The sequence below is a fragment of the Mandrillus leucophaeus genome, unplaced genomic scaffold, assembly GCF_000951045.1.
Source record: "Mandrillus leucophaeus isolate KB7577 unplaced genomic scaffold, Mleu.le_1.0 Scaffold535, whole genome shotgun sequence".
NCBI lineage: Eukaryota > Metazoa > Chordata > Mammalia > Primates > Cercopithecidae > Mandrillus > Mandrillus leucophaeus.
This window is the reverse complement of record NW_012105753.1, coordinates 1107046-1124850: the sequence shown is the minus strand read 5'-3', so window position 1 is coordinate 1124850 and position 17805 is coordinate 1107046. Positions and strand designations below refer to the sequence as shown.

Sequence of the window (17805 nt, the reverse complement as noted above, 5' to 3'; positions counted from 1 at the left end):
AAAAAAAAAAAAAAAATTAGCCAGGCATGGTGGCATGTTGCTATAGTGTCAGCTACTTGAAAGGCTGAGGTGGAAGGATCCCTTGAGCCCAGGAGTTTGAGGCTGCGGTAAGCTATGATCACACTACTGTACTCCAGCCTGGATGACAGAGTGAGACAATGTCTCTAAAAACAAAATTAAATTAGTAAATAAATATTACATACTGGGGACTTACATGAGGCCCCTTGTTACATACTAGGGATACAAAGATGAGAAAAAAATGCCTCCTCTCAAGCAATTCACTTAGAATCCATACAACTAAGTGTAACTTTTCAAAAATTAGAGTTATTACCAACTATATATCTTTAAATGAATAAGATACTCATAATTATCACAAATTAAACATTACTATAAATCATTACAGTTGCTTAAATAATCATATTCTAAAAATGCATTTTAATCACATTAATGAGTAAATGTAGTACTTGCCACCACCTCTGACTGCAGCATAAAAATAAGATTATCGCTAGGCACAGTGGCTCATGCTTGTAATTCCAGCACTTTGGGAGACTGAGGCGGGCGGATCACCTGAGGTTGGGAGTTTGAGACCAGCCTGACCAACATGGTGAAACCCTGTCTCGACTAATAATACAAAAAAAATTAGCAGGGTGTGGTGGTGCATGCCTGTAATCCCAGTCACTTGGGAGGCTGAGGCAGGAGAATCACTTGAACCCAGGAGGTGGAGGTTGTGGTGAGGTGAGATCGCGCCATTGCACTCTAGCCTGGGCAACAAGAGCGAAACCCCATCTCAAAAATAAAAATAAAAAATTATCAACCTAATTTGAAAATACAAAAAATCTGTATCAGATTAATATTTTACTAATGAAATGATTTTTTTTTTTTTTTTGAGACGGAGTTTCGCTCTTATTGCCCAGTCTGGAGTGCAACAGTGCAATCTCAGCTCACCGAACCTCCGCCTCCCAGGTTCAAGTGATTCCCCTACCTCAGCCTCCTGAGTAGCTAGGATTGCAGGCATGCACCACCACGTCCAGCTAATTTTGTGTATTTTTAGTAGAGAAGGGGTTTCTCCATGTTGGTCAGGCTGGTCCTGAACTCCTGACATCAGGTGATCCGCCCGCCTCGGCCTCCCAAAGTGATGGAATTACAGGCGTGAGCCAGCGCGCCTGGCCTGAAATGATTTTTAAGATGAAATAATAGTAGTTACCACCAATCAAACCATATACTAAGATACTGATTCTCCTAGACCCTTCTAAAAATATATAAAAGTACCATAACCACTACTGATGTCATGTAAAATTTCAAAACGAATTAAATCCTATGGCCAAAATTAAACATCATCATCATCATAGTATGCATTTTAACACATTTAGAATCACTGTACTAGGCCAGGTGTGGTGGCTCATGCCTGTAATCCCAGCACTTTAGGAGGCCAAGGCACGTGGATCACTTGAGTTCAGGAGTTCAAGACCAGCCCAGTCAACATGGTAAAACCCCATCTCTACTAAAAATACAAAAAATTAGTTGGGTATGGTGGCGCACACCTGTAATCTCAGCTACTCGGGAGGCTGAGGAAGGAGAATCACTTGAACCTAGGAGGCAGAGGCTGCAGTGAGCCGAGATGGTGCCACTACACTCCAGCCTGGGCAACAGAGAGAGACTCCATCTCAAAAAAAAAAAAAAGAATCACTATACTAACTAAAACTGCTAGGCATTTTACAAAAGTTATTTCTAACCTTCAGACCGACCCTGTAAGTAATGTCCATCTGTGATCTACATTTTACATCAGGGAAGTTAGATATAGAATTTAGGTGGGCCAGGAAGTATTTAGAACTGGGAAATGAACCCAGAACGACCAACTTTAATATCCTAATTCTTCACTAAAATAAGCCTTTAGTTCTCTTTCTATCCTTTTTCCTCTTTGAGAGGAAAAACACAAACTACATATTTGATAGAATACCTTATTTACATACTTATTTTTAACTTTTAAGTTTAGGGGTACATGTGCAGGTTTGTTATACAGGTAAACCTGTGTCATGGGGGTTTATTACACAGATTACTTCATCACCCAAGTATTAAGCCTAGTACCCATTATTTTTTCTGATCCTCTTCCTCCTCCTACCCTATCTGCGTCCTCCAGTAGGCCCCAGTGTCTGTTGTTCCCCTCCGTGTCCATGCATTCTCATCATTTAGCTCCCACTTACATGTGAGAACATGTAATATTTGGTCTTCTATGTTCCTGCATTAGTTTGCTAAGGATAATGGCCTCCAGCTCCATTCATATTCCTGTAAAGGAACATGATCTCATTCTTTTTTATGGCTGTACATCATGGTATATTTGTATCTCGTTTTCTTTATCCAGTCTATCACTGATGGGCATTTAGGTTGATTCTGTGTCTTTGATACTATGAATAGTGCTACAATGAACATACACATGCATGTGTCTTTATGGCAGAACAACTTATATTCCTTTGGGTATATATCTAGTTATAGTTCTCTTGGGTTGAATGGTAGTTCTGTTTTTAGGTGAGAGAATATTATACTTAAATGAGAATATGTCACAAAAAATTTCCCACAGTAGACCTCTGCCTATGGAAAAATCATGTAGTAGAATTGGACTCTAGAATCACCTCCTGGGATCAAGCCTTCCTACCACTGTAACTCTATGAACATGAGCAAGTTACTTAACCTTTCTGCACTGCACTCTTAATCTATAAAAATCAGGTTTTTTTTTTTAGATTATAAAAAATCAGTTGTAGAGATTAAAGGAAACATATCTAAAAGGTTTTAGCACAAAGTCTAGTTATAATGTTCAACAAATACTAACTATAATTATTAGTATTAGTATTATGACTACATTAACAATATTCATAAAGGATTTAAAGAGATTTTTAAATAATAACTTAAAAATAAGATAAACACACTAAAATACCTCAAGGCATTTAAGAAACACACTCTCCAAACATGCTCCTTTGTCATCATATAAAATTGCCTGTATAAAAACAAAATAAAGGTTAAAAAGGAACAACACAATTATGCTTTTCTTAAATATCTTCAAGAGGAAATAAGTAATTGTTACATAAGTCATCATATAATGAAAGGATTACATTTGTTGAACTTGGATTTGAAAATGCATCTATTTTGAATGTTTATTATGCATCAGTCTGTGTAAGAGAGTAAAGGCACACATAAATAAATTCAAGAACTTAATTGCTACCAGGAGGATATTAGAATGAAACTGGGAAGAGGCTGAGTGCAGTGGCTCACGCCTGTAATCTCAGCACTTTGGGAGGCCGAGGCAGGTGGATCACCTGAGGTCAGGAGTTCCAGACCAGCCTGGCCAACATGGCAAAACCCCGTCTCTTCTAAAAATACCAGCTGAGGCAGGAGAATTGCTTGAACCCAGGTGGCAGAGGTTGCAGTGAGCTGAGATCACGCCACTGCATTCCAGCCTGGGCAACAGAGCGAGACCCCATCTCAATTAAAAAAAATAAATAAATAAATTGGGAAAAAAATACAATTGAAACACATTAAAGGGGACAAACAGGAGACAAGATCATTTCAAGAGATTATTGCAATGGGATGGTATACAGGATAAAGGAGATGATTAGCACTTAAAATAAGGTATTGGCATTCAGAAGGATAAGATAATTGTTTATGAGGTACAATGAATAAAACTTGTTAAATGTGAGGGTTAAGGAGGGAAAAAAGGATGCTAAGGTTATTATCATTTTCTAGCTTTCCCCTTATATCTCTAGCCCTTTATCATAGCAATTTTTCCACTAGCCCCTTTAATACTGGTGTTTCCACCACTTTGGAAAACAGTCTGGCAATTACTTGAAAGATTAAACAAAATTCCCACATGACCCAGCAATTCCACTCCTAGGTATATACCCAAGAGAAATAAAAACATATGTCTATACAAAAACCTGCACATTAATGCTCATAGCAGCATTATGCATAATAGCCAAAAAGTTGAAGTAACCCAAAAGTATATCAACTGCATTATGAATGGATAAATAAAACATGACGTATTGGGCTCGCTACACAGCTCGTGATGTAATCCCAGCTACTCCAGGTACTCTGCAGGCTGAGATGCAAGGATTACCTGAGACCAGAAATTCAAGATCAATCCAGGGAACAAAGCAAGACGCTATCTCCAAAAAATTTTTTTTATTTGCCAGACACGGTGGTGTAAGACTAAGTAGTCCCAACTACTTTGGAGGCTAAGGCAGAGGGATTGTTTGAGCCTAAAGTGAACTATGATTGCACCACTGCAATCCAGCCTGGGCGACAGAGCAAGACCCTGTCTATTGAAAAAAAGAAAATCATGCCAGGTGCAGTGGCTCACGCCTATAATCCCAGCACTTTGGGAGGCTGAGATGGGCAGATCACCTGAAGTTGGGAGTTCGAGACCAGCCTGACCAACATGGAGAAACCCCGTCTCTACTAAAAATACAAACTTAGTTGGCCTTCGTGGCACATGCCTGTAATCCCAGCTACTCAGGAGGCTGAGGCAGGAGAATTGCTTGAACCAGGGAGGCGGATGTTATGGTGAGCTGAGATCACGCCATTGCACTCCAGCCTGGGCAACAAGAGCGAAACTCCGTCTCAAAAAAAAAAAAATTATATGGCAATAAAAAATAAAATATATATGAAGATACATGCTTCAACATGGAAGAATCTTGAAAATATTATGCTAAATAAGACTTACTCACAAAATACTACTTATTATATAATTTCATTCATGCAAAATGTCCAGAATAGGTAAATCTATAGAGACAGTAAGTAGATTTGTGTTTGGGTAGGGCTGGGGGCTGGGTACTGAGTAGTAGCTGCTAATGAGTATGAGATTTCTTTTGGTGGTGACAAAAATATGCCAAATTTAAATTGTGCCGATGGTTGCAAAACTGTGAAAATACTAAAAATCACTGAATGGGTGAATTGAAGTGTGTGAACTGTGAATTATATCTCAATAAAGCTGTTTAAAAAAATTGGTATTCTTGTCCCTCTATTCTTTTAATTTGATACACCCTCCCTGAGCACTATCATCCATATAAATCAGATCATGTTATGCTCCTGCTCAAGTCATTCCCACGTCTCTACAGCTCCCTAAGAATAACAAAAGTTCTTTCCATAGCCAGTGAGGCTTATATAATCCCCTTTATCTCCATTCTCGCCCTTGCTCACTCCGTTCCAACCACACTAATGTCCTTGTTATTGCCTTTCACTAGACATACATATTCATTTAATTTAGCGGTCTCTCTCCTCCATGTTATTTCCATGAAGTCAGGGATTTATCTGTTTTGTTCCCTGCTGTATTTCTTAGAACAGTGTGTAACTCACTCAGATGCTCAAAAAATATTTGTTGAATAAATGAATACACTCCAATAGTTTCAAATACCATCTAAAAGCCAAGGACTTCCAATCTATACTAGTAGTCAGGAACTCCTTCCTGAGGTCTAGATCTCTACAGCTAATTACGTGAGTGTTTCTATGATACTTCAAATTTATTTATTTATTTTATTTTATTTATTTTTTCTTTTTTTGAGACTGAGTCTCACTCTATCACCCAGGCTAGAGTGCAGTGGCATGATCTCAGCTCACTGCAACCTCCATCTCCTGGATTCAAACGATTCTCGGGCCTCAACCTCTCGAGTAGCTGGAATTACAGGCACCCGCCACCATGCCTGGCTAATTTTTACATTTTTAGTAGAGACAGGGTTTTACCACATTAACCAGGCTGGTCTGGTCTCAAACTCCTGACCTCAAGTGATCTGCCCGCCTTGGCCTCCCAAAGTACTAGGATCACAGGCATGAGCCACCGTACCCAGCCTCAAATTTATTATATTCAATATGGAACTAAAAATCTTGATTGTTCCCATTAACTCATTTTTCTTTTTGAAATATTTCATTTTGGGAAATAAATACACAAACCTAAAAGTCATTCTGGATCCTCCTCTCACCTTCTATATCCAAGATTTAAAAGGCTATATTTTCATAATTTATCTATAATCATTCTTTTTCTCCATCGTCATTGCTAATGTCTGCTTGGTCAGACCTCCATTACTTTTTGTCTAGATTATTCTACAGCCTCTACTATAAGTCTTTGAAACCCAATCTGACTTTCACCCTACACAACTTTTACACTGCTGCCAAACCAATCTTTCTAAAATACAAACATAGCCGGGCATGGTGGCTCACATCTGTAATCCCAGCACTTTAAGAGGCCAAGGCGGGTGGAACATCTGAGGTCAGGAGTTTGAGACCAACCTGGCCAACATGGTGAAACCCGTCTCTACCAAAAATACAAAAACTAGCCAGGTGTTGTGGCACATGCTTGTAATCCCAGCTACTGAGGAGGCTGAGGCCCAAGAATCACTTGTGCCCAGGAGGCAGAGGCTGTAGTGAGCCGAGATCGTGCCACTGCACTCCAGCCTAGGTGACGGAGCAAGACTTTGTCCCAAAAAAATAAAGTAAAATAAAATACAAATATGATATGTCACTCTTGTTCTCATAATTCTTCATTAGCTCCTAGGGCTGAGCACACAAAGTTCTTCATGATATGGTTCCTGTCTACCTCTTTAGCTTTATACTGCATCATTTCCCAATATGGGGCCTTCATTTCAGCTAGATTTAAATGCTTATAGTTCCCCACGTTTCATATCATTTCATACATTCAGGTTGTTGGGACTAGGACACAATATTCAGCTCCCTTCCCCTTAACTTAGCAATTTTGTTTACAAAACAGAACAAAAAATATATACATATATGCTTCATCTAGAAAGACTTCCCTGAACCACAGACAGATCTAAATGTCTCTACTTTGTAATCTCATAGAATCCTAAACAAACATATTATAATCCTTATGCCCTTAGTCAAAAATTAGATAAAAGTCCCTTGAAGACAAGAACTATAATAACAAACTACCATTCATTGTGTGCTTAGGATGTGGCAGGTACTTTATTAAGGTCTTTACATGTTTCTTATTTTAATCCTTAAGACAACTTTACGAAGCATCATTTTCCCCATTTTACAAAGAAAGAACAGAGGCACTGAGAGTACTTCCCCAAAATTATACATCTAATAAGCGAAGGGCCAGAATTGAAACTGAGGTCTACTTGACATTTGATGCTAGCTGCTCTTCTACTCTGCATCCACCTATCTTACTTGACTTTTCCCACTGTTCACCAGCAATATGTTGGTAGGTTGATGACTTATTCAGTGGAAGATGAATAACTTTGACAGAATTTAGACAGAGAAAAGGCATAACCAGCAAGAGAAGAATATAAGCAACAGCCTGCATTTAAGAATGAGGGCGTTATATCGGAAACAGTGAGATAACTAACTTACCTAGAACACAGAAACTTTCAGGGACTAACTTGAATTTACCTTGTTTTCCTATAACCTACTTGTGTGAGATATATAATGGGCACTCAACAAATGTATGCTATAGTTGAAGATAAAGTTGGAATAGTAGCACTAGCATGACCATAATAATTTGGAACCAGAAGACAACACAAAGCATATGCAGAATCCAATCAGATGGTTTTTAAATATCTACAAGATTTTAAAGACACTAGATCTAAAGAAAAAGGCAGAATATAAAAGAAAAAGTTATATAGAATAGCATCAGACACTGAATGAATTAGTTTACATATTTAAAAAACATATGGATATGCACAGACCTGAATATTCATCTATTTAAATTAGAAGAATTAATCACATGACTTGAACATAGCGATAGCAACCATGAGACCACCACTTTCAAAGAGCATAGACTTGGAGATCCTGTTGTTACAACAATTAAACACAGGGCTCGACATGTCCCTTGGTGATGGTGTTCAAGTTATCCTGATTATCTATAGCCCTGGGTCTCAAATCTCACTCTAAAATCTTACTGGCAGCCTCAGTTTGTTGATATAACTCCAATTTACTTGGGTAACAACATGTTTTTTACTCAATGTGAAAGTACCTTGTAACTCCTGAAACATTTAGAACTGGATATAGACAAAATGAAGTAATTCAAATCAAAAATATCAATACTTTTGAATTATAGTCATGAATAGATTTTAGTTATTGGCCAATCTGACATTAGGTAATCTGATATTTCAAATATTTGAGCCAGGCGCGGTGGCTTATGCTTGTAATCCCTTTGGGAGGCCAAGATGGCTTGAGCTCAGGAGTTTGAGACCAGCCTGGCCAACATGGTGAAACCCTGTCTCTACAAAAAATGTAAAAATTGCCAGGTGAGGTGGTGTGTGCTTGTGGTTCCAGCTACTTGGAATGCTGAGGTGGGAGGATCGCTTAACCCTAGGAGGTGGAGGTTGCAGAGAGCAGAGATTGCACCACTGCACTCCAGCCTGAGTGACAGAGTTAGACTCTGTCTCAAAAGACAAACAAACAAACAAAAAAACTAATAAAATATTTGTGTTATTTTTAATTTTAAGAAGCTACTTTTGCCAGGCACAGTGGCTCACACCTGTAATACCAGCACTTTAGGAGGCCGAGGTGGGAGGATCACTTGATGTCAGGAGTTCGAGACCAGCCTGGCCAACATGGTGAAACCCCATCTCTACTAAAAACACAAAAATTAGCTAGGCATGGTGGTGGGTGTTTGTAATCCCAGCTACTCAGGAGGCTGAAGCAGGATAATCACTTGAACCTTGGATGCAGAGGTTGTAGTGAGCCAAGACTGTGCCACTGCACTCCCGCCTGGGCAACAGAGCAAGACTCTGTCTAAAAAAAGGAAAAAAAAACCACTTAGTTTTTTCAACTTAAGTTGCTTGAACATTAAGTGAAAACCCTACTGAAAGTAACTGTTAAACTTAACTAGGTTTACAAATTTAATAGGATTACATAAATTGAACTTGAAGACTTAAGGCAAAATTCGTTTTTTAATTTACTGTTTTAACAAATTAAATATTAAGAAATAGTAGGGCCAGGCGCAGTGGCTCAGACCAGGCGCAGTGACTCACACCTGTAATCCCAGCACTTCGGGAGGCCAAGGCGGGCAGATCACCTGACCTTGGCAGTTCGAGACAGCCAGACCAACACAGAGAAACCCCGTCTCCACTAAAAATACAAAAGTAGCCAGGCATGGTGGCGCATGCCTGTAATCCCTGCTACTTGGGAGGCTAAGGCAGGAGAATCGCTTGAACCTGGGAGGTGGAGGTTACGGTGAGCCAAGATTGCACCACTGGACTCCAGCCTGGGCAACAAGAGTAAAACTCAGTCTCAAAAACAAAACAAAACAAAAAAAAGAGAAATAGTAGATAGCCTTTTCTCTACTAAAAAGTTTCCCTCAGTGATAACCTCACAATGACAGATAAGAAAAATAAGAACAGAATATGGTTATATTTAATTGCTAGACTGAGGAGTAGGGGCTTCATTCAGGAGGCCACAGACATTGTCAATGTGTCCTATGTAAAATTAGTGACTCAACTGTAACAAGGTTCTTTTTTAAAATTGGTAATATTTGGATCACCTGAGGTCAGAAGTTCGAGACCAGCCTGACCAACATGGCAAAACTCCGTTTCTACTAAAAATACAAAAGACTAGCCGGGCGTGGTAGTGGCACCTGTAGTCCCAACTACTTAGGAGGCTGAGGCAGAGCTGCTTGAATGTGGGAGGCGGAGGCTGCAGTGAGCTGAGACCTTGCCATTGCACTCCAACCTGGGCAACAGAGTCAGACTCTGGTTCAAAAAAAGAAAAAAAAAGACACAGTAGAATGGAGAATGGTTAGGATATCGGCTCTGGGGACAAAAAGCCTAGGTTCATATGTGGCTCCTCCACCTTCCAGCTTTGACCCTTGGCAAGCTACTCCATCTCTCTGCACCTCAGTTTCATCTTCGGTAACATAAAGATTAAAAGAGTACCTAACTAGTAGGAGAGTTACGTAGATTAAGTAAGTTGATACTTTTAAAGCATTATGCCTAGTATATAACAAGCAGTTTATAACTTTTGTAAAATTTTTTTATTTACTTTTATTTTTTATGTAGAGCCAGAGTCTTGCTTTGCTGCCCAGGCTGGTCTTGAACTCCAGGTTTCAAGCAATCTTCCTGCCTCAGCCTCCCAAGGTGGTGGGATTACAGGTGTGAGCCATGATGCCTGGCCTTATCATTTATGTCAGGAGCATTCCAATTCCACTCTTGGAGTTATTTTGAAAATACACAAAAAATTATTATTAACAATAGTCACTCAGCCGGGCACAGTGGCTCACACCTGTAATCCCAGCCTTTTGGGAGGCTGAGGCAGGCAGATCACCTGAGGTCAGGAGTTTGAGACCAGTCTGGGCAACATGGTGAAATCCCGTCTCTACTAAAAATACAAAAAAATTAGTCAGGTGTGGTGGCAGGTGCTTGCAGTCCCAGCTACTTGGGAGGCTGAGGCAGGATAATCGTTTGAACTCGGGAGGCGGAGTTTGCAGTGAGCCAAGATCGTGCCACTGTACTCCAGCTTGGACGACAGAGTGAGACTCTGCCTCAAAAAAATAATAATAATAACAGTCACTGTACTGTGCTACTGGATAACAGATCTTATTCATTCTATTAATGAACATTTTTAGAACGCACAAATGAACCACTGTGATATGGGGATCATTTGAAAATCTGTTTTCACATCATTTCAATGTATGGATATATTTGACATTTTATCACGTACAATTTTTAAAATATTCAATCAAAAATCGAGAACCTCGCTCTTGCACCCTGTAGTCAACTGCTTTGTACTCACTTTGTTTCCAAAGGGAGTGATCTTCAGAATTCCATCTTGCCACACTTTTGACTTCTTCATCTTTTGATGAGTATATAGAACCTTATTTCCAAAAACACAAAAGAAATGGTTTCCATTTATATATATTCAATGTCATATATTTTATATATCCTTCCTACATACAAAATATATTTAAGGCACCTTTCATCAAGAAAAGGCACATACACCCATATCAATTTTTTAAATTTTAAAAACAAAAACACAGATAGCATGACAATAACATTAAACATTAATTAAATGAAATAAAAAGGGAAGGAAGGGAGAGAGAGAAGGAGAAGGGGGGAATAAGGGAAGAAATGGCAGGGGAAGGAAGAAAGGACAGGAAAAATACAAGGAAGAAACAAAAAAGATAACTGAGCACTGAAAGTAATTTGAGCTCTCCAGTCATCAGTGGGAAGGGAAAAAAATTATTGGATTACACAGTACTAATAATCTGTGCAGTTCTCAAAGTTTGGTCCAGAGACTCCTGGAGGTCTCCAAGACCTTTACAAGTATCTGTGAAGTCAAAACTATTTTCATAATGCTGTCTTTTCATCCTCACTCCTTCAGGGGTGCAGAATGAAGTTTCCCAGGATTATGTATATGCAATATTGTAAGATTCAGTTGCTACCTGAATGTAGAAGAAACAAACATGAGAATCCAGTTGTCTTCCATTAAGCCAAATCATAAATACTTTTTACATTTCTGCTTTAACTTCTAGTATGAAAAACATCAATAGACATAAGACCCCCATATACACAAGTTACTTGGGGTCAATAATTTTCTAGAGTGTTGAAGAGTCCCGAGATCAAACAGTGTGAGAACCGCTGACCTATACAGAAGACGAATGCCAGTTCTTCAAGAGAAAGAAATTGTTTCCCGGTCTCACACTTCCAAAGAATATGTTACAAAGGACTTTGTCTAATACTTGATCTTAGCCAAAAGGCTGAAAAGTGATGATTTTGTGTAACAAGTATGAATAGTAGGTAACAGATAGGGTTACCAGATAAAAACTGTGCAATATTTGGGATCCTAATGTTAAAAAAGGTATGCATTGTTTATTTGAAATTCAAATTTAACTGAGTAGCCTGTTTTTTGTTTTGTTTTGTTTTGTTTTTGCTAAACCTGGCAACACAGCAATATGTTTGTGAAGCGCCTTCAAAAGAAAGAAGGGGCCGGGCGCGGTGGCTCAAGCCTGTAATCCCAGCACTTTGGGAGGCCGAGACGGGCGGATCACGAGGTCAGGAGATCGAGACCATCCTGTCTAACACGGTGAAACCCCATCTCTACTAAAAAATCCAAAGAAAAACTAGCCGGGCGAGGTGGCGGGCGCCTGTAGTCCCAGATACTCGGGAGGCTGAGGCAGGAGAATGGCGTAAACCCGGGAGGCGGAGCTTGCAGTGAGCCGAGATCCGACCACTGCACTCCAGCCTGGGTGACAGAGCGAGACTCCGTCTCAAAAAAAAAAAAAAAAAAAAAAAAAAGAAAGAAGGAAGAAAGGGAGAGAGGAAAGGAATTTCACCAAATTGTGAAAAATGGTAAAACTTACAATAAATTCTTGGCTTTCCATTATTTCTTCTTAAGTTATAAACCAGCTGGGTCCAGAAAATAGGAAGTACTTATTCAACTATTTATACCACCTAAAATTAAAAATGACATAAAATTTCCACCCTGATTTCTTAAAAATAACAAATAAAATTTTTCTCAATAAACTCCTGACCACAGGCATGAATCACAGTTCCAAGACTACCTAACTACCAAGGGAAACAGAGGTGTAATAAAATTATCTATCACTGAGGACACTGTAAAAGTGATACCATGCTGTGAAACAAGAATTTTTTCACAAGTAAATAAAAAACTAAGTAAAATATATAAACTAATCTGTAGTCTGCAAACATTTTTCCAGATGCATAATATGTATCAGAAAACACGAATTTGTCCTCCACATGTTTGGTTTCCTATAGCACAAATTCAATTTTTAAAGTTTTCTGAATTGCTATGGCCACCACAAGATGGCCCCCTTGTGTTTTAAATTTTTCCTTTCAACTCTTAGCATCAATATACCACAGTATTTAGGACCAATTATATAGTACCTCTGCAAGGAAAAATCTTTCCAACACTGTTGCAACAGTTACTGTAGTTATGTTATGCTATTGGATAAAACTGTTTTTGTGGGCAAATTTGGAAATCTAAAATCACTGATGGTGATCAGTGAAGAAGTAAATAGAAATGCCCAAGAAACATACTTTCTTTTTTTTCCCTGAAGTGGTTCTAAAGATGTGACCCCTGGACCAACAGTATTATCTGGGAACTAGTAAGAAATGATCGATTAAGTCAGAAAGCCTGGGGTTGGGGGCCCAGCAGTCTGTCTTTTAAGAAGCCCTCCAAGTGATGCTGATGGACACTCAAGTTTGAGAATACAGACCTAAAAGACCTAGAAGCTGTAATTTGTGATCTGAGTTCAGTTCCTCTTTTAGACATATAAAATATGCCACTTACATATTATTTATAAGTTACATATACTTATTCAGTACTTACTATGTGCCAGATATTATGCTAGGCTAAAATATTTAAATGGAAACTCTACCCTCCATCTCAAAGAATTTCAGTATGGTGGGGTGATAAACAGTAAATTTAATAAAATATGGCAGGAATAAGCACAGGCGGGTCACCCAGCTTGGTGTGGATCATCAAACAAGGCTTCTTCAAGGAAGTAAAGCCTAAGCTGTAAGTTGAAATAACCATTAGTCAAGGGAAGGCCAGTGAAGGTCTTTCCAAACAAGAATTGGTATGTCTGATGAGGGAACTCTAGTACAATTACCGGGTGAAGTGCAGGCCAGGCACGTTGGCCCACACCTGTAATCCCAGCACTCCAGGAAGCCGAGAGAGGCGGATCACCTGAGGTCAGGAGTTCAAGACGAGCCTGGCCAACATGGTGAAACCCCCGTCTCTACTAAAAATAGAAAAATTAGCCGGGCGTGGTGGTGTGCGCCTATAATCCCAGCTACTTGGGAGGCTGAGGCAGGAGAATCACTTGAACCCGGGAGGTGGAGGCTGCAGTGAGCCGAGATCATGCCACTGCACTCCAGCCTGGGCGACAAGAGCAAAGATCTGTCTCAAAAAATAATAATAATAAATGGGAGGGGGCAGTGAAGTGCAAGAAAGTGAGTGGCATCTTCCCTCGACTAATCAAGGTCATCTGGAGAAAGGATAGGTAAGGGGTATGCAAATGAGATATGCATACTTGCTTCATGACACAGGTCACAGGACAGAAACCAAACCTACAGAAGGACTGCCTTTCAGAAATATAACACCTGGCCAGGCATGGTGGGCTCACGCCTGTAATCCCAGCAGTTTGGGAGGCCCTGGCGGGTGGACCATGACATCAGGAGCTCGAGACCAGCCTGGCCAACACGGTGAAACCCCGTCTCTACTAAAAATACAAAAATTAGCTGGGCATGGTGGCATGCGCCTGTAGTCCCAACTACTCAGGAGGCTGAGGCAGGAGAATTGCTTGAACCCGAGAGGCGGAGGCTGCTGTGAGCAGAGATCACTCCACTGCACTCCAGCCTGGATGACAGAGTGAGATTCCATCTCAAAAAAAAAAAAAAAAAAAAGAAATATAACTCTCACATCTTATCTCCCTCCCCTCCAGCGCACATAAACTGCTGATGCCTAATAATGCCAAGAAGATAAAAGAGAGATCCAGAAAACCACTCCTGGGCTGGATATGCTGTGTACATAGATGAGAATACATGGTACAGACACAGTGCTGGGCATGTGGCAGTCATTAATATCAGATCTGTTTAATAGCTACCACGTATTCAGTGCTACCATATGCTAGAGACTGTTAAATGCTTTATTTGGAGGTTTCGCTTTTGTTTGCTTTTTAACTTTTCTTTTTCTTTGATAGAGACAGGGTTTCTCTCTGTCACCTAGGCTGGAGTGCAGTGTTGCAATCATAGCTCACTGCAGCCTCAAACTCCTGGGCTCAAGCAATCCTCCTAGCCTCCCAAAGTGCCATATTATAAACTACATTATATACATTATATGATGTTAATTATATACATTATAATTATTATGTAATTATATAATATATAAATATATTACTGTTATATATAATTATTGTGTGTAATCATATGTATTATATAACTATTTATTGATTACATACTATGTATCAAGCAGGAATTGGACGAGACACTTTACATATAGTATTTATCAGTCTCATAATCCTGAAGAATAAGTATTATTACAATTTACAGATTAGGAACCCAATATTTACTAATTTAGGATTAGTTACATGCTATTTCGCAATTGCAAGATAAATTCTCTATTATTTTCCTAAATTGAGATATTACTTCTGGAAATGTATAGTTCAAAAAGAACTTGGAAGATGGAAACTCTTAAAGGATGGTTAAATTCGATTACAGGAGAAAACCTCAAACAAAAAGCTAACTGGATCTTTTAAAATCTACAAGAGCTCTAATACTTCTTCACTGAAAGTCAATACCCTTTCTTATCTTAGTATTAATCAGAAAAAATTATTTAAGATAATAGCATCATATATTTAAGTGAGATGCAAAGATAAAGAGTTTTTTCCAAGTGTTCATCTGTCCACGTCTACCAGCCAATTCACCTGCTGACCGACTTCTAACAGGTGAAAGATTAATCTCCAAAGAAGTTTTTAAAGATCCCAGATGTTCTGTGATAATTATATACATACATACATATACAGATATACGTACATACACACACATATATATACCTTGTGCTACGATATGTACACACACAATATATATACATAAAACTCGGTGTTCTCAGTAAAGCATGAGCCATTTTTCGCTTAATTACAAGATGTTTTTCCTTTTGTTTTTAGACAAGGAGGATTTTTTGAACCTAACCCTGAACCTCTAAATAGTTCAGATAACAAAGTTTTGGAATCACGAATTCAACATTGTTAAGAAACCATCCAGTCCAAATAAACAAAGGAAACCCACATATCATTTGCCAAGATTCTAATAACCATAATCCTGTGGCACCAAATGAAAATGGAGACTTGATCCTTTATCAGTCCTAAATACGAACAGCAAAGTCCCCTTTGGTCCTCATACGTACTCGAAATTGCAAAGCAGGGCCTGGGAAAAGCGGTGAAGGGGCAACCCTTATTACAAGTAGTCGGGGTAGCTGTTACTGCGACCACCCTAATCCTGGTTCCAAACAGCATCCTTCCCGGTTCTCTTATTACGGAGCAGAGTCTTTCGTCCCTTCGCCCCAAATCGCTCAAGCCATTCCTAGGAAAGCCCGAGAAACACTTCACCTCACCTGTCAAAATTGCAGAAAATCCACTTTCGAATTCTTCCCGCGAAAGAATGTGACGTCATTAACGCGGGACCTCACCAGATGAGGACCCAAAACTTGGCCCGCCCACCTCCGCCCAAGCCAAAAACCGCCGCTTTCAAACCGCCAATCAAATTCTTCCTTGGCTTCGAGGCTCTCAGCCAGCCGCGCTCTCCGATGCCCCGCCCTCCCGGAAGCACCTCGCCTGTGACGTAGGTGGCGCGCGCACTGCCTCGGGCCCGTCTTTCTCGACCGGGACCGGCGAACGTTGTCGCTCATCCTATGACGCGAAAGTAACCAAGACTATCAGGATCGGGAGACGGAAAGGGCTGAAGGCCGCAGTACTTGACCCTGTATTTTGGGAGTTGAACGGAGTAAGTTACAAGCGGCGTATAGGGTCGCACAGCTTGGGCGACGTCTGATTAACTCTCCGTCCTTTTTCTTGCGGTCCACTCTATCATCTGTCGTCCTTCTTACCCCGCCTCCCGCCTGCACACCCATCAGTTCCTTGACCTAGTTATCTATGCGCACGCGCAAAAGTCTTCCGGCAGCACTTGTAGTTCTCGTTTTCAGAGAGTAGGGGCGCGTAGGGGCCCAGCGTGGGGAGGTTTGGGGCGCGCCCTGCCTATGACGTTGTCCTTGTGGAAGTACGGGTGCCGAGAGAAGCAGCAGTCAGTAAAGACAGTGCAGTATTTCGCAGATTGGAGCTGACTTGTGGCTGCCAGAGGGTAGTGAACGTGAGGATTTATATTCTAAAATTATCATCTTCTTTTGCAGGACTCTGCCATCGTCCTCAAAGAGTTAAAAATCCAGTTATGGAAGGGAACTAACAAGTGCTAGATACGGTGTGCAGAGTGCGTTAGCAAAAAAACTTAAGCGAAAACAAATGAGGAGGCAGTTAATTAGAGGACACAGGGTGGTGGAACATCTCAAAGAGTAAGATGCCATTTAACCTGGGCCTTGAAAATTTAGTAAGGAAATTTAGACGAGAAGATTCAGACAAAGCAGAAGACACAGGCCACTACGTGTTGAGGGACTTGAATTGTAAGCAGTGACTGGAACAATGATTCTTAACCTGTTGTGAAACGCTTTTGAAAACTTAATAAAAGTTATGGATTAGCTTCTCAGGAAAACGTGTATGTACCTATTAAAACATTTTGCGAGGCCGGGCACCGTGGCTCACGCCTGTAATCCCAGCACTTTGGGTGGCCGACACGAGCGGATCACTTGAGGTCAGGAGTTCGAGACCAGCCTGGCCAATATGATAAAACCCCGTCTCTACTAAAAACACAAAAATTAGCGGGGAGTGGTGGTGCACGCCTATAGTCCCTTAAGAGGCCGAGTTGGGAGAATCTTGAACTCGGGAAGCAGAGATTACAGTGAGCCGGGATCGCGCCACTGCACTCCAGCCTGGGCGACAGAGAGAGGCTCCGTCTCCAAACAAACATTTCGCATATAATTTCCTCAGGAAAAATTACGAAATACTTTTAAATAGCAAACACACACAAATGACTTGGTGTCTTGTCTAACTCAGTCTTCCAGGTTATCTGTCTTTCGTGATCTTTGAACTATTTTTCAACCATGTAACCCGCTACAACAACATGGAAATGAGTTTGTCCAGTAAAGATGCAATTAATTATTATTCTGAGCAGTATTTATTAATATTTATTTCAACGTTCCTGATTGCCTATGTACCTGCTTTTTTTTTTTTTTTTTTTG

The 17805-nt window shown here is 40.1% G+C and overlaps 2 protein-coding genes across 2 annotated transcripts in view; one reads left to right on the top strand and one right to left on the bottom strand.

Annotated features, from left to right (window-relative positions):
• ZGRF1 (zinc finger, GRF-type containing 1) overlaps window positions 1-16217 on the bottom strand; it is a 102901-nt gene extending 86684 nt beyond the window's left edge. Inside the window, exons 1-4 of the mRNA XM_011997288.1 lie at window positions 16072-16217; window positions 12299-12389; window positions 10732-10812; window positions 2930-2989 (exon numbers count right to left, since the gene is read on the bottom strand). Coding sequence (XP_011852678.1) covers window positions 2930-2989; window positions 10732-10812; window positions 12299-12319 — 162 coding nt within the window. The 5' untranslated portion in view covers window positions 12320-12389; window positions 16072-16217. The remainder of the gene's footprint in view (window positions 1-2929; window positions 2990-10731; window positions 10813-12298; window positions 12390-16071) is intronic.
• A 133-nt stretch (window positions 16218-16350) lies between these two features.
• The window catches only part of LARP7 (La ribonucleoprotein domain family, member 7), a 31577-nt gene continuing 30122 nt past the window's right edge, over window positions 16351-17805 (top strand). The window contains exons 1-2 of the mRNA XM_011997277.1: window positions 16351-16460; window positions 16864-17022. The gene's annotated coding sequence lies outside the window, so the exon portion shown is untranslated. The remainder of the gene's footprint in view (window positions 16461-16863; window positions 17023-17805) is intronic.